General features: G+C 43.9%; 2 protein-coding genes across 17 annotated transcripts in view; one reads left to right on the forward strand and one right to left on the reverse strand.

The window, feature by feature from the left end:
• Positions 1 to 30: 30 nt before the first annotated feature.
• CENPV (centromere protein V) lies at positions 31 to 2,939 on the forward strand. Its single transcript, XM_015880436.3, has 5 exons — positions 31 to 302; positions 1,076 to 1,174; positions 1,993 to 2,062; positions 2,297 to 2,411; positions 2,697 to 2,939. The coding sequence occupies exons 1-5, from the start codon at positions 64 to 66 to the stop codon at positions 2,819 to 2,821; spliced, it is 648 nt and encodes a 215-aa protein (XP_015735922.2). The 5' UTR covers positions 31 to 63; the 3' UTR covers positions 2,822 to 2,939.
• Positions 2,940 to 3,957: 1,018 nt separating this feature from the next.
• Positions 3,958 to 26,828, reverse strand: part of PIGL (phosphatidylinositol glycan anchor biosynthesis class L) — a 55,989-nt gene continuing 33,118 nt past the window's right edge. For 6 of the 16 annotated variants that reach the window (XM_015880432.3, XM_085522094.1, XM_085522095.1 and 3 more), the window contains 7 exons: positions 22,872 to 22,962; positions 21,563 to 21,710; positions 20,313 to 20,442; positions 17,270 to 17,337; positions 9,459 to 9,490; positions 5,723 to 5,856; positions 3,958 to 4,565 (listed from right to left, as the gene is read on the reverse strand). In XM_015880432.3, the coding sequence (XP_015735918.2) occupies positions 4,431 to 4,565; positions 5,723 to 5,856; positions 9,459 to 9,490; positions 17,270 to 17,337; positions 20,313 to 20,442; positions 21,563 to 21,710; positions 22,872 to 22,935 (711 nt within the window). In that variant the 5' untranslated portion in view covers positions 22,936 to 22,962 and the 3' untranslated portion in view covers positions 3,958 to 4,430. Of the gene's footprint in view, positions 4,566 to 5,722; positions 5,857 to 9,458; positions 9,491 to 12,686; positions 12,883 to 16,427; positions 16,566 to 17,269; positions 17,338 to 20,312; positions 20,443 to 21,562; positions 21,711 to 22,871; positions 22,963 to 23,728; positions 23,750 to 26,828 lie in introns of those variants that run through there. The other 10 variants (XM_015880431.3, XM_085522100.1, XM_085522096.1 and 7 more) reach the window with 9 other exon arrangements.

Here is a 26,828-nt window from a genome sequence, read left to right on the forward strand (position 1 = left end):
CCCGTATCCCACACAGCGACAGCGCCCCCTGGCGGCCGCGGGCAGCAGCGCGGGGAGCAGCACATGGGTCGCGCTGCGGCGGGCAACACGCGGCGCTCCCGGCGGAGCAGCGCGGCCACCGCTTCGCCCAGCGGCAGGAACCGCCGGGATGGAGGGAGGAAAGCGGGCGGCTGCCGGGGAGCAGAGCGAGCGCTGCCCGCCGGTACCTTCGATTTAGGGGCGCAGAGCGAGCGCTGGGCCGCCTTCCAGGAGCGGCACCGGCTGAGCTGCGAGGAAGCGGCGCGGCTGCTGCTGGACGCCTAGTGAGTACGGGACGGGTTAGAGCCCAGCACGGGGCCGGGGAGGGGGTGGGTCCTCCCGCACAAAGTGGCTTTTTATCCTAATTCACATCTCCCCTGTCACAAATGCCTTTGGGGGATCAGATTCCCTCGCGTGGGAGCCGAGGGTCTCCTAAATGCGCACCCAGCTCCTGCTCTTTCGGTCCGCAGCACATCATCACTGGGCTGTAACCAGTAACTGCCTGCGGGAGTGGAAAGTTGAAAGGAAATGGGTTTTCCTCTGCATTTAATGTTTGAGTCGACCGTGTTCAGGCTGCAGAGTTGCTATGGATGCACCCTGGGGGAGAGGGAGAGGTTCAGAGATTCCTTCATCGTAAAGTTCCTCTACAATTAACATGCAAAATAAAACGTTTCAAATAGGACGCAGAATGCGCTTATCTCTGCCGCTCCCAGCTTTACCATGGACCAGCGTTAGAGCTGGGGGAAAAAACGTGGGAAAAGCCATTTCCCAGCTCCAAGAGGGCTGCACTGTGAGAATGCTGCTGTCTATGCATTGCTGGACACGGCTAGTGCTGTAACTGAGGCCAGAACTCTGCCCAGGGCTGTTCTGGCCATAGACAAAACCGATTCTCTGCCCCACCTGGGAGCTCTTAATTTTAATACATTTAAGGAGGTGCTTTTTTTAAGGTGCACTGCAAGTGCTCAAAGCAAAACTGAGTAATAGAGTAGCCCAAATGTTTCCTTGGCCAATAAAAAAGTCTTTGCTCACATAACCTGCCTGTTGCTTTTCTCTGCAGTGAGCACAGAGGTCTGGTCAAACACACTGGAGGATGTCACTGCGGGGCCGTCCGCTTTGAGGTCTGGGCTTCAGCAGACCTGCATGTTTTTAACTGCAAGTGAGTTTTTGGTTCACTGTCCTCATAAATAAATAAGAGCTTATATGCATTTCCAGTCAACGTCATAGACAAAAGACTGTAATAAAATGGAAGGACATCCTCTGCTCTGTTTCCATACAGTATGTGCCTAATTATGTGCTGATCCAATATGGGACCAGCAGAGGTGATTGCAGATGATGCACTTATGGGCAGGACTTCATGTCCCCTCATCCATGCTCATGCAGAAAGTGTTGGGAAAGATCTAATGACAACACATAATCAACCACCTGCTTTCCGTTCCTCTAAGCTCAGTGTGCTCAAGGCACATCAATCCCCTTTTAACTTGGCAAATGTTACATTTCTGACCAGGAGTGCACACTACAGCAGTGTCTGATTTCAACAGCATTTCCCCCACCTACAACTAGTTTGCTTCCAGCTCATGGGTAACCTTTGAATCTCACTTTCTTGTTTGCAAGTTAATTAATGTTAGAAAAGTTGGCATACTGGTCTGAAAGATTAAACGCATTTCTCAGGGCCACAGTTAATCCTTGGTAAGTCTACTGAAAGTTGCACATGGGGAAAAAATAAAGCATATAATGCTTCCTAGAGGTGAATGCCGTATTGCTTACTTGCATAGGGTCAGTCTGTTCTATGGGCGTGCTTAGCAAACACTACTGATACGTACGAGTCCACTTTTGTCACTTACCTCTTTGAGGCTAAAGAAGCATTTTAGCTCTTAGTGGAATATCCGTCATCAAGAGGTCTGAGCTAGATCTGATCTGATTCCTGTATTACAACTCATCTGCTGCTTCTAGAAAGGCCTTCTCTTTCTTTTACAGTTGCAGCATTTGCACAAAGAAGCAGAACAGGCACTTCATTGTCCCAGCTTCACGTTTCAAGCTGCTGAAGGTAGAGTAAGAATACAGTAAGAACCTGCCTATAAACACTAACAGAAAGAAATTACCTAATCCATATAATCTATTACTAGTGTACAAGATGTGAGTGGTTCCCCAGTTTTCTTGCCCTAATTCTTTATCTTGAGTAGAGACAATTAGGTGATGTTTATGTCTTAGCTAGTTCATAGAAAGTAATGAATACACCTATTTATGTGGAAAATCTGCATTGCTTTTTATTTCTGCTTAGGGTGCTGATAACTTGACAACATACACCTTCAACACACATCGTGCCCAGCACACATTCTGCAAGACCTGTGGCGTACAAAGCTTTTACACTCCTCGCTCTAATCCAGATGGCTACGGTAGGTAGAAAGAGTAAACTTGGCAAACTGTGGTCACAAAAGTTGACCACCAAGCAAAGCCTGGATGGAGATTCCACTGGCTGCTAACATGAGAGCTGTGAGCAGTGTGTCTGGTGACTCGTGGGCTTCTGCCCATGACAGTTTTCTCGCCCTAACAACAATAGCTGAGCTGACAGCATCTACTGATAATCTCTGAGGTGCCCCATCTGCAGAGCATAGAGATGCAGGCATCTCCTACTCTTTAGCAGTGAAAAGCAGGTTTCTGGGTACTCTCTTTTTCTTCAGGGATAGCGCCCCATTGTCTGGATGATGGCACTGTGCACAGCATTGTTACAGAGGATATCAATGGCAAAGAATGGGAGAAGGCAGTAAAGGAACATAAGACCATCAGAGACATGTCAAAACCCTGATGTACTCTTCAAACAGCTGAACTTGGAGCACTGCCATGGAATTGCACTCCAGGCATTTCTGAGTGTTGTTATTTTTCTGTTTCTTAAATAAATATTTCTATTCTGCCTGTGCCATTCATTTGTGACTCTGAGTTTTAAAGCTACCAATAAACCACCCCAGGACTTTGGTAATTCACCCTTAGCTATGGTAAAGCTTAATCACTATAAACAGAGCAAAGTTTAAAAAATAATGAAGTCTGGCTTACAAAAATGCCCTATGTAAAGTCTCCTATATAAGATAATCTCCTGCTTAGGACATAGTACTAGCTTATGCTGTGTTTTCTCTATTAACTTCAGTGAACTTAACATGGATTGAGAGTTAAAGGGGGTTTGAAAGAGCTTACTAAGCTCAGGTTCAGTAAAGCAGTTATACAGGTGCTTAGATGCATGCAGTAGAAGGACCACTAAAGTTATCCATGTGATTAAAAGTACTGATTTGCTTAAGTCTGAACCTGCTTATGGTTTAAAGGCTGAGTCAGCATATGCTTAAGCAATGACGAGGCCAGCAAACTGAACTCAGTAGTCATACTCTTCTAACAACGGACACGTGCTCCAGTACAACCCAGAACTCATCTGCTGTCTTAAGGAGCAGGATCTGGCAATTTGAGTTCTCATCTTGACACTGTGCAATGGCTAGCAGTGTAGATGCAGGGAAGATGTGCCAGCAGACAAGCCCACAGAAACATGGAATATTGCTGAATTTTCTACACTGTAACCAACAGAATCCCAAATCACTCCTGAAATCCCTGTGTATCTGAAGGAATTAATCACTGAAAGCTGACATCTTCACTTACCTTTTAATGCAAAGGGTGAGGGATCTATAACTCCTGCAGTTGTGTTTCACATATGCAGAACAACTTTTGAAGCATCACTTGCTATTTTTCTCGCTGTATTCTACAAAAGACTTAGTTACAGTCTAGGTCTCTTCCAACTCATTCTTAGATCCTGATAAGACTCTTGAGTTGATCTCAAGCCCCACGTTCTGAAGCAAGAAGAAATGCTTGTATTTCATGAGGGACGCTCTGGGAAAGGGGAGCCTGCAACACAATGCATCTCAAAGCAGCAGCAGCAAAGATCACTGCAATTAAAGAAAACTGTACACTTTCTAATGCTTTATTCATAAGCTTTGGCTTTTTAAAGTTCTGAGTATGACGGGTCTCATGGTTCTGTATATACCTGTGAAGATAGAACGATCTTATAAAAGTCACTCCTAACATTTGGATTTTACAAAAGTACTCAGAGATAAAGTTCCAAAGCTGTCTTCTTAACTGTGTCTTCCAGAGGAAAAATAGTTTGTGCCGTATCTTCTCTAACGCAGAGTACTCCTTCTTTTGACTCCTAATTAGGCTAATTCAATGTTCATATTCTATTTAAGCTTATAAAGTGAGAAAATAGAGCAGATGTTAAACCATCTTCATCTTAATGTCTCAAGCAACAAAATACAGGAGAAAGTCTATGTACAACCTGCTTTTCGTAGTCTGAAAGAACACTACACAGAGAGAATCCTGCCCTTGAGTGCCTAACAGTTGAGATTTCTTTAGCAGTTGTCCTGGCACAGTCTTTTTTTGACTCATTCTTTTACTCCCGAAGTTGTAAGCGTTGTCTTTTCTAGAAGGTGGAGTGAATTGATCACCACATAACGTGAGAAAAGCATATAGATGCGGCGAAACCAGAGGAGCTGGCTGCGATGACACCGCATTGCTCTCTAGAAGGAAAAACAGTTAAGAAACCATTAGAGACACCTTCCTGACCTAATATGACTGCAGTTTTCAGGGCCTCCCATTAGTTTTATTGCCAATGTAAAGGACTGCCTGCTTTCAGTGAGCAAGGAAGCAGCAGTAGGAGTGCAAGGTTGTCTACTCTGAGGCAAAAGGGCAGGAAGAGAGCTGTGCTCCTATGTGACTGGTGCTGTGCTGCCTCTTGTTGAGAGGTCCTGCTAGAAAGGATGTTACCAGCTGCAGGTGGATGCTATGACAGCTTCTTTGTAATGGAACTGCTCCCTCCTGCATGGTCTCATGCCTGGGTGTTCACACACTGGGGAAGCAGAAATATGATAGGTGTGCATCTGTGAACACATAGCATGCTGCTTCTGATCACATGCTGTCAGCTGAAACTAAACTTTATCTGTTTATAGTGTGCCAGCTTGAAATGGTCAGATTTCAGAAACAAAAAACACAAGGGAACAATGCCACCTTTATCAGAGCAATTTACATACGCAGCATAACCTTTTAGGAGCCTCAGAAATAGATAAGTTCTGTGTATGTTATCTGTGGACTAACAGGACTGACTGCTGGGTAAATGATAACATGCGATGGAAGAGGAGCTGATCGTATGGGAACTGCAGACTGATTTTCTGAGATCACATGCAGCAAAATAATTAGTAAAAATGCACAGTGGAGAAGGAGGCCTGTTAAGAGCTTTGGACCACGAGCTGTCTCCATCTTTAGTCAGAGCTACGATCCAAGAACACAGTTCCTGGCATGCAGTCCTACCATTTTGAGACAGGTCACTCACATGTTCAGAATACTGCATGTTGGATTCAGTGTCATCCTACACCTAATATCCTAGACACCACAAAATTCAGTGCACTCTGATAACACAACATCTCTGAGCTGTAAATCCGCTCGGCCCTGTCCTACGATCCACACAGCACATGAAGCAAAGCAACTCGCCCATTCATATTTCACAAATCACTAAAGACTGCCCACTAGTTACATTTATAACCCCCACTAGTGACATTTATAACCTACAGGTACAATTATCTGTGAAGCTCTCTGTGATGATGACCTGAACCTTCTGACCAGAGCTTTTGCAGTGATGATGAGTGATTCAAACAGGTTAAGCAAGTGCAAAGAGTCTCACCCTGGCTTGTTCAGTCTCCTCCTCTGTGAGTATGAAGAGCGCATCTCTGGGCAGGAGGCAGGAAAGGGGCACATCCAGGATGGAGATGTACTTCCGCAGCAGATTTACTGACTCAAGGACAAGCACACGGCACCCTAAACAGAGAGAGAGGATAAATATTTCAGAACAGAACTGTTGTAAGGCAACTATCTATCTCTCCAGGCTCAGCAGGTCTTTGCAGATTCCCCTTTATTGTTCGAGTTTTGCACAAAAGGGCTCCGTAATTTTGCTTTTGAGGAAGTAACACATCAGCCTGGTTCAACAGCAATGGCTGCAATTCTCAGGGAGCTCTCACAGCACCTGTCAGATTTCTGATGCAGTTTTACTCTTCCTATGCTTCGCCCTTGAAAACAGTTGTTCACAAACCTATGTAGTGCCAAAAAGCAGTGCCAGGAGTAAGGTGTGACTGCAAAGGGAGGGCTGCATCTCCCTGGTAAGCAGGCTACAGGTCGGATGTGCCTGATACAATGGGAATCTAAAATAGCTGTCTCTGGTTCATTAAAAACAAACAAACAAACAAACACCACCACAAGATTTCCTCTTTCCACTCCAATTCTTAGTTACAGAAAAAAGATACAAGACTCCAGAAGGGCTGTATCAAACATTAACTCAGGGTGGCAGTTACACTTCATCAGAGTTCTTGAATTCATTGCTCAGATATTTGTGCTGAAGTAGATGAATGGAGTGTATAAAGATTATATTGACTAGATTTTTCTTTTCTTTGCTAATTTTGAAGAGACCACTGAACTCAAAGGTTAATTGCTTTTTAATTTCTTATTCTTTTTAAACTATGGTTATACTGTCTTCACTGATGAGCTCAGAGCTACTGATGGTCCCAGTAAGAGCTTGTAGCTCTCAAAAGAGCTGCTTTGGGATTTCTTTGTGCTCAGAACCTGCTGTGATCACACTCCATGCTTTACACACTGTACTGAAGTCCAACAAGAAAGGCCAAAGTTGCTTTGTAGACATGCAGTCAGATAAGCCATCAGATCTCCAGTGAGACAAAGAACAATGTTGAATTGCCATTAAGGCAGCGTAATGGATCGTTTTAGTGACACTTTGCTGCAACGAGTCTTGCTTTAACCCAACCAAAGCCCACGCTGACAGCACACGGCAGCCCTGACCAACTCCAACACATTTCCTTTCCTTTCCATCCCTTTCCATCCTCTCTCCTTCAAAAGAAGGGAGCAAAGTCCTCCTGCAGCTGCCGGCAGATGGCGGCCCGAGGCAGCTGCAAACGCACAGCCTGGCTGGGTCACTGCAGTCCCTTACTGTGCTGGTGGCCCTGTGGTCGGAATAGTGTTGTTGCTGTGCCACGTCGCTGCTCCCTGCTGCAGCCTCAGCTGCTCAACCTTGCAAGGTCACCGTGTGGGTCCCTGTGGAGCAGCAGCTGTGCCATGCTGTCTGAAAGGACCGACAGCAGCGCCAAACTCCCTGCAGTGTGTCCCTGGGACGTGCGGGAACGCAGGCAGCTGGGTGACCGGGTGGCCTGTGTCACCTCCTGACGGCCTGGCTGCTCACAGCCCCCCCTGACACGTCACAGACTGAGCAGTTGCTGTTTAGCTGCCATAAGGTTCCAGCCTGCTGCCACAAAGGATGCCCTGCAGTGACAAGTGTGTTGCTGCTCCATGCAGAAGAGTCCTGACAGCTTTTACTCTCACTAAAGATATTTCTTGTTTCCAAGCAGCAAATCTGTGTTCTTTTTAATTCTAGAACACGCCAGCCCTCTTCCTCACAGCAGCAAAGCCTGCAGGTTGTTTTCCTGCTGTTCCCCAAATCTCAGCAGTAAGTTCCCCAAACAGCTGCGACCAAATTCAATATTTGCTATTCATCACTTGGGCCTCCTGGGCCCCCATGGGCCAGATCAGGCAAAGCCGTGGGCATTCAAGCTTCACCAAATGAAGGGCACTGTAAGAGCCTTCTGTGTCAGTGATATGACAAGGATCTCCACATGCTGACAGCAAGGGCTGCTCTGCATGGGAACGTGAGATGAAGTGAAGCAGGGAAGGAATGTACAGTTCAGTGAGGGATGGAAAAGGGTTGAGAGAAACAGACTGCACCCTGCCAAGCAGGGTAAGAGAAGTGCTGCCATTGATGAGTCTACTCCCGTGACACCAGCAGGTGAAGCTCTTCAGAGCCTGTTGTGCCTGTGACCTGGGCAGGACAGGATTAACAGTGTAATACAACCTCTCTAGGTTGGCAGAAAGGGCAAGATCAATATAGCTAGTGGATTAGGCCTAGAATAGAAGCACATGAAGCCTGTTTGGCTTGGCTTTCTACTTCCAAATTGCTTATGCAGCAAGTATGCCTAGCATGAGATTATTAGCAGATCTACACATGCTAAGGGCTTGTACTGCTCCTGACAGACATTAGCACACCAATTCTTTTGAAAGAGTGGTGGTTAAAGCCAGACAGGGCCAGCAAAAGGGGTGGATTCAAACCAGCAGCTGTCTTGGCTTCTTGAAACAAGCCTACGTGCTTGTGCCTGGCCTGGACAACTTGATTACAGATTATAAAAAGCCTGCTGTCTTTATGCTGGCTAAGGGCATTAGAAAGCAAAGCAGGATATTTAGGGTGCTCATTTGCATATCAGTGAGGCAATGCAAGGCTTAGCTGGCTTTTGCATTTGCAGAGAGATTTTCTCTGGATTCCCTGATCACATGAGCTTACACGGGTTCTGCCACAAATACTTCCCTCTTACCAACAGCAGAGCAGGACATTTCCATGGCCTGAACATGCCTTTCAGCTCTATCCAGACAGCCTCAATCCCAGCATCAGTCTTGTTTCATTAAGCCCCTCTGATGCACAGCCCTGCACGCCTGCCAGATCGAATTATAAATACCAGGAATTTCAATGAGACTGGAACTATATTTGGAAAGGCTTAGCGTAAGCAGCAGCATGGGAGCTCCCCGTTCCTTTGGCATTTGTAGGTCATGTCAGATGTGATGTAATCAGAGCAGCAAGGCTTTCATATAGCTTCAGGAGTTTCATGATGCTGCTAGAGAAATGGAAATGCTATCTACATGTGGGTCAGTTTCAAACCTGAACCAATTTGAGGCACAGCCCATCCAGCCTATTCAGGACTACAGTATATCTAACAAACCAGCATGAACTGAGCATGGAGCTAGTTTGGTCTAGATAATACCTGACATCTAGCAGCAATATCTACCACTGCAGTTCCTTGTTCTCTCTCTGTCCTGCATACGGCACAAACACAGCTCTTTGCTGTTATCTCAGTGTTCCTAGGAAAGGAGTTGGCATTAACACCACTTTTCTTAGATGGCAGAATTGAAGAGACTAGAGTGTGAGCTCAGTTATAGGGCATTTTGCCATCTTGGCCCCAGCTCTTTCCAATGGATCTTGGTCTGCAAAGTGCTACTATTAGCGAATAAAATGCATTTTGCACTTGTATTCAAGCAAGATCACAAGAATCACAAAGCAGAATCACACCGCTGATACAGGACAACCCAAAAGGACAGGAAAGGCATAAACTCCCCAAACAAGACTGGAAAGTGACTGCAGAGGAGCCTTAGCTGGTGAAAGGCTGCAGGGAGATCAAAGAGCAACGAAGAGTTCAGTTGTGGGCTTCATTTGCATTTCAAATAGAGGTGGGTTTGGCAGATGAAGCCCTGGACAGAACAGGCATGTGAAAGATTGCCTAATGTGTGCAGAGTCATGGGTGTTTTGTGTGACATACCTTCAGGTAACTTCCTCTCTGAATGCAGGTACCTGTGAATGAAGAGATACGTGTAGGTAAACAATAATGAAGTTACTCAAATCTTGCTGTTACAGACACGGACTCTGTATTAACCCCTTTCTCTTAATACACATTGACAACAGTTGAACTTAAAAGAAAGTTAAGGAGCAGTCATTGGATGTGTATGTCAGGCAGTAGTAAGCCTCAATCCTCACGTTAATCTGACACTTCTATGCTGGCTGCTGGGGACACAGCACAAATAAGCTTCATAAACCCAATTTACTCTCAAACTTCTGTTGCACTAAGGGGAACTGTAGGAGGCTGCCAAAGGTTATTTACCTCTGATAGAGTTTGCTCTTATGGGTCTCTATCTGCTGACCAGGAACACAGCTGACAGATCCTGTTTGGGGACCAGCTTCCTTCTTTCTAACCTATGCTGGCATTGGGACATCCAAGAATTTACTCCAACTTTTTGCTCAATAAGACTTTGATCTGTTCATGACTTTTACCTGGGAAATTTCTGTGCCAAAAACACGTCCCCTCATCCCATTCCAAAGGACAATTTTTTTCCCTGCTTTGACCTTTGTGGTGACACAGCACCTATGCTCACATCACCATTTGAATGCCTCCAGATTTGGCCCATCACAGGGATGGGAGGAAGCAGATCTCCAGCAGATGGCACTCAGAGCTGTCCCACACCCAGGCTTACTCTTCCATTAGAAAAAAATATATCCAAACAACGGAACATTTTCCAAAAAGAGAAAAGAAATTTTAAATAAAAGAAAAAAAAAAAGAAAAAAAAGGAAAGTTATTTAACCCTGAGTAATATTTAAAAAGATTGTTATCATCTTATAGCGGTGTATTTAACAAAGGACAACATGACAGTTCATGTGTAAATCAGCCAGGATAAAACATACATTATATGTAAACTGTTATGTTTCTCCAGTCACTTTCAAACTAGGATTATCTCTCGCTGTTGGTTAAGTTCAAGGAAAAGGATTAGCTACACAGGAGTAGACAAAATAGGAAGCGCTGAGATATGAATAGCCAAAGCAATTCAAAGCAAAAGCCAAGCCAGAAATGCAGGTCATGGCAGAACTCAAACAGCAATCAGAAGACACATGCCTTAAATAGAGTCTCTTGCCAATGTTCTCCTCCAGAGCTGAAAATCAACAAGCATTTTCTACTAAACAGTTGCCCTGTAATACTGACCTAGCCCCCTATACCTTACTACTCAAGTCATACTGTACAGAGCAGGGTTGTCAGTGTTGCTCTGCAAACACTACCAGCAATTTTTCAGAGGCAAAGGAAAGATTTAAATATCTCCATTAATGTGTGCTCTGCTCTTCTGCCAGAAGTTTCTTCCCCTCCAGCTAGAATCTGGCCACCCAAAGTGGTGATTCAGCACTCGGTAAAGCTCGCAGGGTGGGAACTTATTTTAAAATAAACTCAAAGAGAGAAAGCAATGAGGGGTTGGGAAATTTGGCTACCTATCCCAAATCCTAGTGCCTGTTCTGGGTGCGCTGCTGTTGTATGGAGAGACTGTCAAAGCACTAACTGACAGCAAGTTAAAGGCTGTGAAGAGCTGCTCCAAGAGTGAACTAATAATCACCATTTCTGGCCACTAGAAATAGAAACAAAGAGAGATTCCGTTCATATGGAAATGTTTCAGCAGGAGCAGGGAGCACCTTCAGCAGGGAAGGTTTGATCCAGTAGAAAAATAAGGGGTTTATGTGAAGATTCAGAGATGCACAAACTACATATTCTGGTTAAGGAATCAACACTGCAGCCAGAGAGACTTAATACTGATCAGGACAAACAGGCATAGAAAAACTCAGATCGTTTCCTTATCCTTTTAGTCCTGAGCCAGCTCTGTGCAGAGCACTCGGAATGGACTCCACCCAGGTGCAGAGGAATTGCAGCCTTGCTCATTTGTATTTCTCAGGCTAGAGCTGGCAATGAACTGTGTGGTTGCAGAGAGAGAGAGAGAGAGAAGCAGAGGAAGAGAGAAAGAAAGCAACACGTTCATAAAACCAGCCAAACCTCCCCCAGATCAATCTTCTTGCTCCCATCTCCACCCTGCTGAAGCTTTCTCCAGGGGACACTTCCAAGTAGGGGAGAGGTTGCAGCTGTCTGTTGTTGCCATTTTGGGAATGTTGTTTTATAGATTGGACTTGCTGTGGTTTGGGCGAAATGAAAGAGTTTGGCATAAAATCTTGACAAGTCAAACACAAACAGGCTCTTTTTTTAGGACTGTTTTTATGTTTTTCTTCCAAAGAGGCCTTTTATAAAAATTCTTTTCTTTTAAATACAGAGCTCATTCCCATCCACTCACTAAATCCCAAAGGCCAGATGATTTCAAGGTACCTCTCACTGCACCCCCTCCGTTAGACCTTTTGTGGGTTTCAGATTGAAATAATAAGTGCAACTCTCTGCAGAGAACTCCAAAATACTGTGAGACTTGTGATGGCACTCACCATTTCTTCACTGCAAGGACCATCCCTCGAGGACCAGCAGCTTTGAAAGCTACTCCTGGCTGTAGCTATCAGCTGCATCTGCCCAGCAGAAAAACTGAAGTGGCCAACAAATCCCATTCTGCAAACTGCTGAATGGAGTCAGCTCCTGAATTCTCTGCCTTTATTCAGCAAAGCAAGCTCTAAAGTACAGACCCCTGATACCAGTCTGAGGAGGCAAAAAGGAATAGGTCAAGATGGAGCTGGGACCTCTGCCTCAGGGAACACAGAGCTGCTCTGGGTTACAAGTGGGATTGATGCTCATGGGGGTGGATCACAGCTTTGGTGATGTTCTCTTCAGTGAGAAATTGTTCACTGAAATCAATGACTTCACTCTCCAATTAGAATCTGGTGCCAAAGGCAAAACCCTTCACTGTGCTATGCTGGATGCTGTCAAGCCCCAGGGAAATGCTGTTTTCAAGAGCAAGGCAAAAGAATGGATGCCTTAAAGATACTTTGGGGCTCCATTTAGGATCCTAACCCCCTAATCTGCCCAATTAATCTGATGAAACAGATGTGAAAGAGGAAGAACAGTCAGTCTCCTGGGAATCACTGAGCCATTAGAGGGATATACTTGCCAGATGCTGAATGTTTACTATCTGGAACACCTCCTCCCTCCCTAACTGGACTTTCTGGCTGCCTTTCCATGCACCCTGATCTACACCACGTAACAACATGCAGGTTTTTAAACACTATTCAGGCACTCAGTACTCACATGTATCACAGTGGTAAAAGATGGTTCCATCATCCAGGGAAAAAAAAAGCGGCGACTCAGATTTTCCAGTTGACAGAGCTTCTCTTTGGCTCTGTGCTTAGGTGTCTGCACTGGGAGAAGAATGTGCAGTGTCACTGCTCCAGTCACGCTGCTAGCAGTCTAGTGATGCTGGGAAGGACATTCCTTGAGGCCATTTCTTCAGCAAAGAAAAAAAAACCAAACCAAACTTACTGGTGGAGGGGAATCCCTGCTGGATACCAACAATTCAGAACCCTGTGTGCAACCTTACCCTAATGGCTCTCACCATTAAGGTGACTAAGGGCACTGGGGTAAACGAGCTTAGTCAAATTAAGGAATGAGATGAAATCTAGGAGGAAATACCCAGCTAGATTCCAAAATAATGTATGGCAAGCATAGGGCAGTCATCTGAGGGGAAAAGACAGACTTAGAGGACATAACTTTCCTGACCTTACAGACAGAGACTGGGTCCAACCACAGCTACCATTCACAAAGTCCTCCATTACTTAGGACATTTGACTGTTAAAATAAAAACACCAGAAGTGAGCTGGACTGTGAAGTTTCAGACTGGAACATAAGATACTGCAACCTGTTATTTCTTCAATCCTCTTTATTTTGCAGGAACCCTATAACTCTGTTAGGGCCTAAAGAATCCCAAACATACACATCAGTGACACAAAAAATCCTTTTCCAAGGTGGAGCAAATAAAAGCTGGTTTGGAAGAATGATTTTCTGGGAGAAAGCAAGGGTAATAACAAGACTGTAGTCTGCTTTGAAAACATAAATGGGATGTCACCCATTTGAAACATGTGGGCTTCAGCTGCTTAAATGGGATGAGGGATAAAAGACCCATTCCAGCCCTGCACTGCAGGGGGGGGACTGTAGGGGCACTGATCTGCAATAAAAATGGTAGATGGGTCCCATACACTATCATCAAGCTAATTATCATAGAAACAGCTTGTTTCCTGTTCAACATGTTCTTAAAGACCTGAACTTAATAATTCAATACAAGCACAACCATGCTTTGAAGAGGTGTAATCCAGTTGGCAGCTTTTGGAATAAGTACCCACAAAATACATGGGATTTAGCTGGACAACACTGATCGTTGTTTTGATACACTTATTTGAAACTGGCATTTAATTAGCCCTCCTCTTTGAGGAAATCCTGGTGCAATCCACCCTCACAGTGCTATGTACCACAGCATTCATAAATGGGGCACTCAGAAGTCAAGCTGTGACACGTAAGTGCAAAAAGGCATTGGTGGCACTCAAACTGCATCACAATCAACTCAAGAGAGATAAAGCATTAAGTTCCCAAATATCACTTCTGCAGCAATATCACAGCCTCATTTACAACCTACCACTGAACTGATGGATGTTAAGAAACATCCTGCAAGACTAAGAGGCGTTTTTCTAAATCGAACTGATGAGAATAGGCTCAGCTAATGATTCTTTGATGTAGCTTTTTATATGGCATCGTTGATATAAGTTTTATGGATGCAGTTGCTATAACAACATAACGCACGGTTAAATATAGTAGCTCCTATTTTCCACTCAGTTTGCTCTGCCCTAAGCAGACAAGGACTATTCTTTTCTGTTCTAGTTGGGATGAAATGGATTTGATTGCTCACTGAAGAAAACAAGCGTTACAGTCCTTCCTCCCCCTCACAGTGGCCATTTCTCCCCACCTTAAGCAAGCAAACAACAAAATCAACAGCCTTCCATTTGCTAGGCGAGAAGGCTTGTATAAAAATCAAACTGCAAGATGACTCATGCTAAACTAAAACTCCTTGATATTACATGTGATCTCAGTGCAAACACTGTCATTTCAAAGTGCAGGAAAGAGAGGTTCTCAAATATTCCTGTCACGTACTATTTACCATGGTTATCACTGTAGTGCTTCAGTGACTGACCAAATACTGAGAAAGGGTATAAAGTGACCTTGATGTCACTTGAGACCCGTTCATCCTTGTGAATGTGTGTATAGGGTCCAGTCTTGGCCACAGGGAAAGCTCCTACTTTGAAGATAAAGGAGAATTATGTTGCCAAATCAGGGCCAAAGGGAAAGAAATAGAGCTACAGAGAATTGTGTTCAATTCCCTCTTCTTTGCTATACTGCCTTTTTTTTTTTTCTTTCTGTTGTTTCTTTTGATGCTTTTTGATGTTTTTTTTTTTCCAGTCTGGAAGGCAGAACTGAAATACTCCCAGGGGAGACCAAAATCAAATGGCAACTTGTGTTCCTCCCCCATCCTATTATTTTTTTGGGGGGTGGGGGGAAGGGGAAGTTCTTAGTATTTTTCCCTTGCAAAATAAGAAACTCACCCTCAAACCTTGGCATTTCACAGATCTGAAGGCTATGCATACAACAGCATCTAGACTCCTTGCAAGGTGCCACAAAAGATGTTTGATGCACGTGGAAGGGAACATTGCTTCTGAATAGTTCCTGCTCTTCTGAACATAACTTCTGTTCCAGATCCTAGGAAGGTTATTTACATTCTTGGCAGATAATGCTGAGAATCCGCTCGGTTATGACCATTTCCTGAACTGCTGTGCTCCTTGCAGCTGTTTAATAATCTGCATCTCCTGAAGCAAGGACCTATGGGATGGATCATATGACCTGTTTTACCTCTGCTGTTGCAGCAAGCAACTTCTTAGTGTGCATAAGGTTAGTCTCACAGACTGGGAGCATCCAAAAGAGCTGAGTGTTGCTGCATCAGGCTTCTGCTTCACCCTTCCTACTTGCTGTCATAGTGGAGGCAGAGTCCTGCAGTCCTCATTTAAAGATGGCTAATAAATAAATGCAATCCACAATACCTACAGAAATGAGTTCATTTGTCTTTTTGCTGCCATGTAGCACTCAGGCCCTGGGGGCAGCATCCTCTGCTCTGTAAAGCCCTGCTAGCAGGGGGTATGTGAGAAGCCCCAGCATATACTCCCGGTGCTGCCTGCACTAGCCAGTAAGCAAGAACTCACCAGGGCACTGAAAATCAGGAGTGGTACAGTCACGCTCTACTTCCTCCATGACACAGACTGAAAAATAATGAGAGCAAGCAAGATGCTAAAGATAAATTTAACCTTTCAGTGACCACAGCACCACTCCTGCCACATACAGATGACTGAGTTGCTATGCTTATTTCTGTTAATTCAGGACCAGAAAAGAGATGAGACACAAACTGGCCCTTAAAGAGAGCTGCTTACATACGCTGATATAAGCAAGAGCACCTCATCAGCTCAGGGCAATATTCTGCTTAGGCTAAGGACTAATGCAAAGATCTGGGTTCAAGGGGGTTTGCAGATAAAGAATACTTCTCAGGAAGACAATCTGAGACAAGAAAAAGGTTAACAGCCTCAGTGCCTACATAGGAAACCTACAGTGTGTAGGTGGGAAAGTGGTTTTTGCACAGGTACAAAGTGAGACAAAAGCAGAGTTAAGATAATAGCTGAATCAGCTGCTACCTTGTTTTCCCCAAATCTCTTCAGGACATTGGGGGATATCTAACAGTCCATCCTCTATTTCTATTTGCAAGCCCTATGGCAACTAACTGTCTGAGCAAACACTGGGGGTCCAGGCAGCCGGAAGCTCTCTGCTCTGTCTGTGCCAATGTGTAAGCATCAGCCATCAACCTCTGTCCATCACTCACCCCTCAAACACCACCATGCTGGAAAGCATCTCACCACTTAGTCCAAACAAATGCATCATTTACTTCCCTTCTTTCTTTTAGGATATTTCAAAAGGTGTTGGGAAAAAGCCATGATCTCCTCTAACACCGAGTTCCAGCCATCAGATAGGATTAAAGATTCTCAGCATCTTCCCAGAGGTGCTCAGTAAGTCCCAGTAGGGGTTATGAAGCTCTGTAGTTTTCTTCACACAATTAAGAAAGAGAAATGACTATGATGTTGGAGACTCAGAGTCACTTGAATTGCACAGATGATTTAGAAAACAAATAGATGCTAAAAAGATAAACTTGCAAAGAGTTCTTCTCACGCCTGGAAAAGGCAGGGACAGCTTTAAGGGAAATCACTCTAGGACACAATGAAATCTGAATGAGCAGAGTTAAAATAAAATATGGTTAGCTGTATTGCCAGGAAAAAAATAGGGTAGTTTTTGTCTAGCACCCTTCCTACATCACAACACAGAGAAAAAGGCTTTCAGAATTTAAAGAATGAAGTGATAAAGCAATGAACTGTCTTAGAAAGATCAGTAAATAGGGACAGTTTAAGTGAACGAGTAATGTCCTTTGCCCAGAGTAGTAAATTCAGATAATCGGATGGGACAGCAACATCCTCTTGAACAACAGTACAGGCCTCTCCAAAATTCAAGAGATGCCTCAGTGAAAGGAAGACTAGCAAAGCACGAGCAGGTGGAATAATAAGGGATGCTGTAGGTCATTTACAACACTGTAGGAGCTGCTCCAAATAGCATCATATCCATGGTCTGGCACACAGGTATGCACAAAGTTAATACTGCTCTTGGCTCTAGCTAGTAATTAACTGCTTATACACAAACACCTCATTCACTCTGTAACATTACATGAGGCATCCAACGAATCACGCAGAACACTGTACCTTAAAGCAGTATAAAGAGAAATGTGGTTAGCATGACCACTCACTCCTCCCGCATCAAAAGTTACCACCTGCAAAATAAAACCACAGAACAGTAAACATTTTGAAGAATAAAGAGACAATGCAATAACCAGCTTTGACATCCAACACAGCACTGCCCCAGCCCACTGTCTCCAAAGAGTTGTTTTTGTGTTGCACAATGTAGCCTTTGTGCGTGAACTCAAGTTACAGAAACACAACTAAACAAATAAGTGAGGACAGTCTGGAACTAAAAGACTACACAGTCTAATAGCTTAAACAAGAGAGAAATGATAAGTATCACGTTCCCAATGGCAAGATGCTCTTGTTACTTATTACATAGCCAAAAGGTTACTTTCAAAGTAACCTCACGCAAACTCGCTCTTGTCCCAAGTAGTCCAGCTCTATGAATCACTCTATCCCGGATCTGAGAGCATACCAGAATGCCTGTGAATTGCAGGGTGAGACTATAAGCTTGCTGTGCATTAGGACAGACTGCTCTAATAAAAGCAACACAGCCATGCACTACTGTCGTGAATGAGACTTCATCACATAATAGCAATAGTTGATAATCTGATATGAGAATAAACCTTTAAGGAATCAGCCGACTGCCATTTTTGTACAGCAAAGTCAGGCTGGCAGCTGAATGAGAAGTTCATGTTGCTTTACCCTTCCCTACAGGAAGAAACAAGGACTTTTTAATGCAGAAATAACATGTGAAAGTAGCATTAACAAGTCACTAACCAAAGCAGGGAATACCCTTGGCTCTCAGTCCTCAGAGCCACTCAATGTATCAGGGCAAAGTATCCACCCTAAGGGCTCATTCTGCATGGTACTAAGAAGTAGGTATCAAAAGGCTTCTGCTACCAATCTGGAAGACAAACTGGCAGCACAAAGTGTAGAGCAGACAGGGTATATATGCTGGTACTGGTATGGTTTCCATAAGGTGGAAGTGACAGCCCTTCAACAGCACCTGGTTAGGCTTTCACTCTGTAAGAGGCCAAGCAGCAGAGTTCTTCACAGCTCCTTTTTTTTTGTGACTAGGAAGGAATCAAACTCCCTACATTTCAATCAATATTTGCTTTTTTGCCAGCACATTCTTTCACGAGGGAAGAAAATGTTACTGGCCTTGCTTAGTCACCACAGCTCCCTCCTCAAAATCTATTTTCTAAGCAAGGCTTGAAATACTGGGTTAAGGATCAAAGGAAGATCTAACACCACCCTGCCCATCCTGCAACTTTCTACTCCACCCTCCAACAGAAGAGGCCCTCTCACACACAGGAGATACCATGTAAAGGGTGGGAAACACAAAGACAGTGATAAACACTTTAAATCCCACAGACTCCAGGCAAACCTGATGACAAGCCCATCCACCAAATACGAGCTCACAGACAGACTCTCCGCTTTGCCCAGTGGCTGTAGTTGTGTTGCCATCAAGCAGCATGGTTATTCGTTGCCAGCAGGAAGTTGTGGGACAGTTTGGTTTTGCTCAGGTACAAGGAAGCATTTCCTTGTTATCCCTTCTATAACAAGAAAAAACATCTTCTGCTTTGGCTGCTTTATTGTACTATTTCACAGGCTGTCTGAGGAGACTGCACAGTCTAGAATAGTGCTCAGCCCTCCTTAAGATTATCAGCTTTTTGAGTAGCTCATCTGGGAAAGATGTTATTAAATAAACTCTGTATGGCTTGAGGAACCAGCACGGCACCCTGCACTCTACAGATAAGAGAAAGCATGCTCTGAAGTCACTTCTTCCTATAGAGAAAGTCTCCTAACATGACAACGTGTCCACTCTCCACAGGCAGAATAAACTCTTAAGCAGGTGATTAACAGTGTGAGTCTGATAGGGACTGGACTCTCACTTAACCTTTTAACTATACGGGGACAGAGTGAGCTTTGTCTCTTCTACCTGATAATTTATGTTCATGTAAACTGTATAAGTAAAACATCTTCCAGATTACCACCCTGCTGTAAAATGTGGTTGAAATCAGCCAATGGGCTCTGAAGTCTTTTGAAACACACAAATGACACACACAAATACAATTGCATTACACTTGTTTCCTTGGGAAACCAAACTATAAACTCAAGGCAAGCCAAAACACACATTTTCCCTTCTATAGCGAGCGCAGGAGAACAAACTAAAAGACCAAGATAAGAGACTACAGTGAACAGACTAAATAAGCTAATCACTATTTTGACAAAGCTGGCTCAGGCCAACTGTGGGAGCACAAAGCTGGGTTAGGAAATGTTCTTGACATGGAAATTATCTGTTCAGAAACACCTTTGGAGGTTTTCCTTCTCCACATCTGTTTTGAAATAGGAGCTGCTGTTCTTTGTGTTGCTGTGGTTATGTAACATCTGAACCAAGTAAAAAGATTACAAAGAGTTCACTTTCAATTGATACAGTCTAATTTACTGTTAGGACAATTGCAACTGAATAGCCTGTCTCCTCAACTATAGAAATCTGTAAACATAATTCCTAAGGTACCTGCACACTGACCTGGCCATAGCAGCATTTACCTTATGTGCAGATAGGTCACCTTTGTTCTTAGAGACCCTTCAGGCTCACTGAGGCACCATCCAATGTGTAGCTTCTAAGTCTGTGTTCTAAAACAGAGCACTGATTTCACAGCATCACTGCGGTGCTCATGACTTATAGCAGGCAGCAATCACATGTAAATATATTCCTTAAGCTTCAGGGATTAATTTCATTGATGAGAAAATTTGAATTTCTTTCTCACATGCTGAAGAGATTTTCACATGGGAGCATTCACTTCCTCCACACGGTTCAGCCAGCTCGTGTGCTTCCTTTAAACACATAACCTGAACCAGGCGGATGATGAAATCAAGCAAACAATCAGGGCAGGATGAAAAAACCGGAACATCTTGAAACTCAGGGTTAAAAAACAGGCTTAGCAAGTCCTGGGAGCAAAAGGGTAGGATAGGAAATACACTTGATGTGGAAATTATTGCTCAATGAAATCTTCAGGGCAAGAGGGAGTCCCCCCCCCCCCCCCCCCACACACACCTGTTCTGAAATGGGAGCTGCTGCTGTTGGTGTTGCTGGGTTTTCTTCTGGGTGACCTTGGTATTTAGGAAACGGAGCTTTCACTAATGGAAACCAGAGCAGTAGCCAAGACAAACAGGTCCAGAAATCTCTTCCAGAGTGGGGAGAGCACAGAGGAAATTACTCAGTTACAAACAGAAAACCCCTGAGAGGTCGGGAGTCCATGCTCCCTCTACACGCTATGTGCACTGGAGAAGCTGTGGGTCTCCCTCACTCTTCCTGGCACCATACAGTGTTCCAGAGCAGACATCTACTCAAGTACATTGCCAGGGATAGAAATGTCTTTTCTTTTTAAAAAGGGCCATCCCATAAAGTGCAACAGCAAGAACCTCCATTTCTAACGGCATCATTTCATAGGCCCAAGGGTCTGGCTATCCAGACTGATTTGGAGCTGAGCAAAGACAATGAGACTTGTCTGCAAACAGCTGAATGGATAATGTTTCCAGCAGTTTGTGGTGGAAGGCATCTTATGAGAACCTCGTATTGCTCAATTCTGGTCTTGGCACTGCATCTGCCCCATGCACAGTCTGAATGTCACCTTGTAATCCAAGCTCTGCTGTCACCAAACCTACAATCCTGAAGAGTAGAATTTCATAATCTGGGGGCCACACAATACTCTGTAGCCTCATTCTTTATATGCCAAATACTTTCTAATCTGGATCAAAATTGACTATCCTTGGCTGCTCCCCCAGCACCACTGGCTTTTGCTTATAAATCCAGCAGGCAGGAAATAATTTCCTTAGTCCATAAATTAGTTTTGGCTTTGAACACACCAGCCATTAATTTTTGTGTCTGCTCTATTTAGCGTGAAGCTTCATGAAATATGTCCCTGTAGCTCACAACAAGATTGAGTTACTCTTGGACTTCCAGCACAATTGCGGAAATGAGTAACAACGCAATGGAAAGAAACGATGCCTAACATGGTGCCTTGCAATCTTCCCTTTCAGACATGCTGGAATTGCAGCATGCTTCTCCACTGCCACATGACACATGTTCTGTAAACAAAAAAATACCATTTTCTATGATAAGACTACAGGGAAAGCTAGAGAAATTTTTCCCATGGGGATAGCTAAGACAATATATTACTTCCAATCATGTTAAATTCAATTAATTGGCTGGATGTGCCTGTTAACTTACACTTTGATAAAGCTCTTCTATTACATTAAGATAATCCTATCAATTCCATCATTACTGAAAGAGACTCAGTTTACCTTTCAGGACAAGGTTTCTGTCTCAGGAAAGTAGAGATGAGCACAGACTGGCATACAGATAGCAAGTCTACAGTTTCAGAATGCTGAAGTTGGACAAAGGCAATTTGGCGTTTGCTTTCTGTTGTTGGCAAACTAGGTCTGCTCTTTCCTGAAAGGTATTACAGCAGACATTTGAGACCATGTGATTACCTGTGACACTGAAAGTAATGCAAGTTTACAGGGCAGTTCACTACCACCATTCCCATGAAGATGCTTCTGCTAGAATAATTTGTCCTCACTGCCACCAAGGGAACTGCTGAGGGGAATGCAATGGGCCCTGAGACAGCGCTCTTCATTACTACAGCTACACCCTATAATACCAGCAGCACAGCAGGGCAAGTACTGGCAATTGGGCATGTTCCTTGCTTTCCAATTCCCCACACTTGATTTTGCAGCTCACGCTATGTTAGTGCCAGACTCCTGCTTCCCAGCACGAACAGCTTGAGTTTAATTTCCTCTGAGGCAAAGATCTAACCCTCTCTAACCATCTGTAGAAAGTTCTGGTGTTCTCAGAATTTCTACTGGGATTCTGGTGCACTTGTCCTAGTGCCCAAGAGAGTCACTAAAACGCAATACAAATCCTGTTGTGTTAGGAGCTTTCAGATTAGATTAAAACCTATCTATTCACCAGACCAAAAGGCACAAAAGGACTGCAGGAAAACTGGATTTGTCACTGTGCACAGCAATGTATTTCATGGAAAATTAGCTACAGAATCAATAGAGAGTTGGATACGTGATGCTGTTTTTCATGCTCAGGGGGCTTCCATGCTGCAGGAGCTTCAGCTTCTTGTTTTGTACACCGCTGAAACACTTTGAAGTTTTCTGTGATTTTGCTGCTCATCAGTGTGTGACAGTAACACGTGTGATCACAGCAAGGGTCAACAGGAAAGAACACAGCATTTTTTTCCATGTTTTGTTTTTTTTTCCCCTCCCTGTTTGGTGGAAAGAACTCTATTCGTAGGAACTCTGGTTTAACAACCTTCAAACCTGACCTCACTAATCTTGCCTTCTAACACATGTCTGCCAATGTCCTTCAAATCTAAGCCTAAACCTATGCCTAAAGCCCAGGTAGGCCCTTTTTAGCAAGGAAACTTAGCAACACAGGGTAAAACAATAGTTTTACAAATATAAGAAACACTTGAGGAGTTACTAAAACAAAACCTCTCCACTGTTTATTTCCAACTGAGAAACAAAGAAAGATCTCCAGCTAGGAGAGGCCTAAAACACCAGCTCAAAAGTGCTGCCTATGTGGTAAGAAGTTTCACATTACCAGGTTGATGTTGTTGGCTTCTATATGCTTCAGCACAAAGGAGGCGAGGAGTTGTGTGTCCCATTCAACAGATGGATTGTCTGGAAGATCCCTAAAAAAAGACAAGTGCAATTAGTCACCTCAACCCTGAAAAACTTAATAAGAACCATGCCAGAAAAGAGACTGAAATCAAGATACATTTATTGACCACATAAAACCACTAAACCTTACTTAGAGTCCTACAAGCTTACATACTGGGGGGGCTGGAAGGGAAACAGCAGTTCCAACACCTTCCATTGCCAAGCTCTCCTTTTCTTCTGAACTCTATGGTAGATTTCCTGGCTGCTCTACTTCAAGCAGAATCCATTCTGTCACATGATTCTTGTTCTGTATTTGTCCCAGTCAAATTTCTCTACACATAAAGAAATAACTAGCAGATATTTATTTAGAAGTTCTTTTAAAACTCGTTTTCCCAAAAGGCCTAATCGTAATCTACAGGCGAATTACATATGAAAAACAACTAACAAAAGTCTATTCTTGTTTTCACAGGAATAAATCATCAACCTCAACCAAAGGACAACACAGCTGTAATTATATCGTGAGGATTTGATAGTAGCTCATCTGTTTTTAACTGCTTTGCATACTAACTCATCTATGACAGAATGCTCCACCTAGGTATTACAGATTGCAGGCTCCTATGGGCAGGGACCACAATCCAAATGCAAAACAAGAAAGCCAACAGAATTATTCCATATTTACACAACTGACAGCTGAATTTGACCTCTCAGTAATTACGCATGAATGATGCCAAGAAAACATTGCTTGCAAAGTTAAAAAGGTTATTTGTAACAATAGCAAAACACGCAGCTGCTGAATACCAATGATGACTGGTCCTTTTCTCAGACCTTTTCCATCCTCTGATACTCTGATAATTGCTATGAGGTGGCTGAACAGAAAAGCAGCTTCACAGCCTTCTCACAGACACACAGGTTTCAGCTCTAACCAATCCAGCTGTGTACTGCTGAGAGCAGGGGAGCCACTTCCCTTCTCGTGCCTCACTGACTCCCAAGACGGAAGGATTGTAACATCTGCAGCAAAACAGGACAGTGCCTCCCTGGCTCATTCCCAGCCCTGGTCTTCATGAGAAAACTCCTGGCCACAAATCTTCCCACTGCTGTTGATAGCAGTGGTAGTAGAAGGAGGAGCCTGAAGGACAAACTGACCATTAGCATGTTACACAAGGCATTTAATTCTCATCACAGAAGAGATCCTTCAGTACATCCAGTGCTGGTCTCATCCAGTTAACAAAGCTGCAACCAATCTGCTCAAGACAAAAAACTTTCCCATCTTCTGTTTGAAGATGCAGTACCTTCAGGGCCACTTCAAGTCCCACCACAATGCAGCAAGCTTTGAGTGGAGCATATTTTTAATACATGCTTCAAAATATCCCAAGAGTGTGCACACCGAGAGGAGTCTAAGAGTAGGAGTGCCCCAGTTGATTGAATGCTACCTCTGAGGTTATGTCAAGGCTTAATCTGATAATATTGGAGTGGTAAATCAGTGTCTAATGGATTCTCTCCTGGCCATGTAGAATGCAAATACTGTTGCCTGTTTTGGACAGTGGATAAGTGGAGCTGTGGAGGAAGTCTCATTAAAGTAGGAGGAGTGCTCCAAAAGCAAGAGGTCAGAAAAAAATAGGGCTTGGTGTTTATAATGTCCAGGAGGCTCCTGGTGTTGTAGCTGCTGCTCTCTATTGGGCTGCCTCCAAAAAGGCTGCCGGGTAATGGAGCAGGTTTTAACTAGTTCAGACAGATAAAGATCATCCTCCTGCAATGGAAATGAACAGCTGGAGGCAAGGGTTTAAAATCCCTGGAAACAAAACAATCTGAAGGCATGAGCAAATTAACTCAGTGAACACCAAAGTGATTAAATGGGAATGTTCTGCAAGAAAAACAATCTGCTTCTACCCACTTGCTGCTGCTCATTCATTCCCAGTAAGAAAAAGAAACTTTTTCCCTGCATAATGTCATTCATCAAGCACCAAAGTTAGAGAAGCCACTCCTGCAAAACCAGACACAAATACACACAGGCATATTTATAACTCACTAATAGCTGTGACAGTCCACTGAGACATCCTTAGCTCATTCAGCAAACGTGAAGAGTGACACACAATTTAAATGACATGTCCAAAGTCACCCAGAGAAGTCAGCAGTAGAACTGCCAACACATCAACCTAAATCACTTCGAGATTATTCTTCTTTATTTTTGCTAAGAGTTTAATACTTTGTAAAGTCAAATATTTGGGTGTTATCACGATAGTAGAGACCCTGCTGAAAGCATGAGCTCAACAGCTTTCTGCCTGTGCTCTGGAAATCAGTAACAAAGTTCAGCCCACATAAGGATGAACGTGACTAAGAAAACCAAGTTCATACACCCTTTATAGCAGTGCATGAGGGATGTTCTTACAGGAGGCCTCTGCATGGTAGAAGCAGACAAAGTTTGACAGCTGCTGTGCTTCACAAAAATCACCTATTTTTGTGTACAAAACATTCTTCCTAATATTCTAAATCAGTGCTCACCAAATCTGAAAGGTCCACTGACTACCTGGACTATTCAGATAAGTTACATTAGTTTGTTTGTTTTTAATTTTTACTATTAGGGCTTAGTACAAGAACATTCAGCATTTCAACAGTTAATTCCACACTGCCTTTCTGGCTAAGGCTGATAATGCCCCTGAGCTCAAGGTCAAAGCGCTGAGATAAAGGACTACAAAGGAGTGAAAACTAGCACATTCCCTGGAGCTGACTGGAGCTTGTCCCAGGAAGAATCATTCCCTGTGCTCTATCTCCCCATCCTCTGCCTCAGAGAGCTTCTTGCTGCTGCTGTTAGTCACTGAACCAGACCGAGATATAAATCCTGCACTGCAGAGCACTCCCAGGTCATTGCTGGAGAGCACCACTGGGGGAAGTAAGAAGGTTCGGTCACTTGGCTTCATTTCCACCAACCAATACAGCCTGGAAGCGATCTTTATGGGCATTCCATGTGACTGACGGCAAGCACAGGTGGCCACCAGGGAAAAATAGAGTGATGCATAGAAGAGGCAACAAAATAATTGTTAATGAAATGAGATTTCCCTCCAGAAATGTTTTACCAGCTGTTTGCAGTGAAAACTGTGCTGCGCACTGTACAGGGAATTTACAGCTGTGCCAAGTGATCTATAGACTGAAGAGAGAGAGAAACAGAATTATTCTGCAGTTGCAGCACAGAACAGTGAAGGTTTCTGCTGATTTCAGCAGACCCAGTCACAGGAAACACTGTGCTTTTGAAAACAGATACTCTGCCTTTGTCCACCCAATGCCACCACCAGTAGTGGGAACCAGACAAGACCTCTGGTTTTCTTCCTCTCACACCTCCTTTCTTCCTCCTTGCCAATCTAGACCAGCAAAGCAGGTGCTGGTACCTACAGTCCCTTTCCCAAAGGTCTGCATAGGAAGCACAACGCTCACATGATTTGCTGTGCCTCCCTCTGCAAGTTAAAGCAACATTCAACCTTGAGCAGATCTTGCCCAGCAGCCTTACAGCTGGCTGAATGAAAGCAATGTTAAAAATCTCTGCTTGATGCCAGCTCCTCTCCAGGCCGCCTCCTCTTGCCTGCTGTGGGCTGTGGAGCACAGCTCATCTTCTGCCTCAGCCTTGGCCATTAACACCCTGTGCACGTTGCCAATAACACTGTCCCTGCCAGTAGCCTGGACAGTTTTGTTCGGTCATCTTTCTAGGAATCTTTAGGCTGAAGACAGCTACGTTCCTGTCATTGGGAAGGTGTCTTTAGAAACTTAAACACCTTCAAGGTCTGTACTGCCAAGTGACACCTTTCTTATATGATATACTGCTCCACCCCGTCCAATTTTCCATTGCTTATCCTCCACAGGTCTTTTAGCAACAGCCAATGCATTTATAACATTCAATCCTCTTTCAAAG

The sequence above is a fragment of the Coturnix japonica genome, chromosome 22, assembly GCF_054131305.1.
Source record: "Coturnix japonica strain WE chromosome 22, WE-NBRP24, whole genome shotgun sequence".
Classification (NCBI taxonomy): Eukaryota; Metazoa; Chordata; class Aves; order Galliformes; family Phasianidae; genus Coturnix; species Coturnix japonica.

Coding starts and splice junctions, on each gene's coding strand:
- CENPV (XM_015880436.3), top strand. CDS start 64: ATGGGTCGCGCTGCGGCGGGCAACACGCGGCGCTCCCGGCGGAGCAGC. Junction 303..1,075: donor CGGCTGCTGCTGGACGCCTA/GTGAGTACGGGA, acceptor TTTTCTCTGCAG/TGAGCACAGAGGTCTGGTCA. Junction 2,063..2,296: donor CACGTTTCAAGCTGCTGAAG/GTAGAGTAAGAA, acceptor ATTTCTGCTTAG/GGTGCTGATAACTTGACAAC.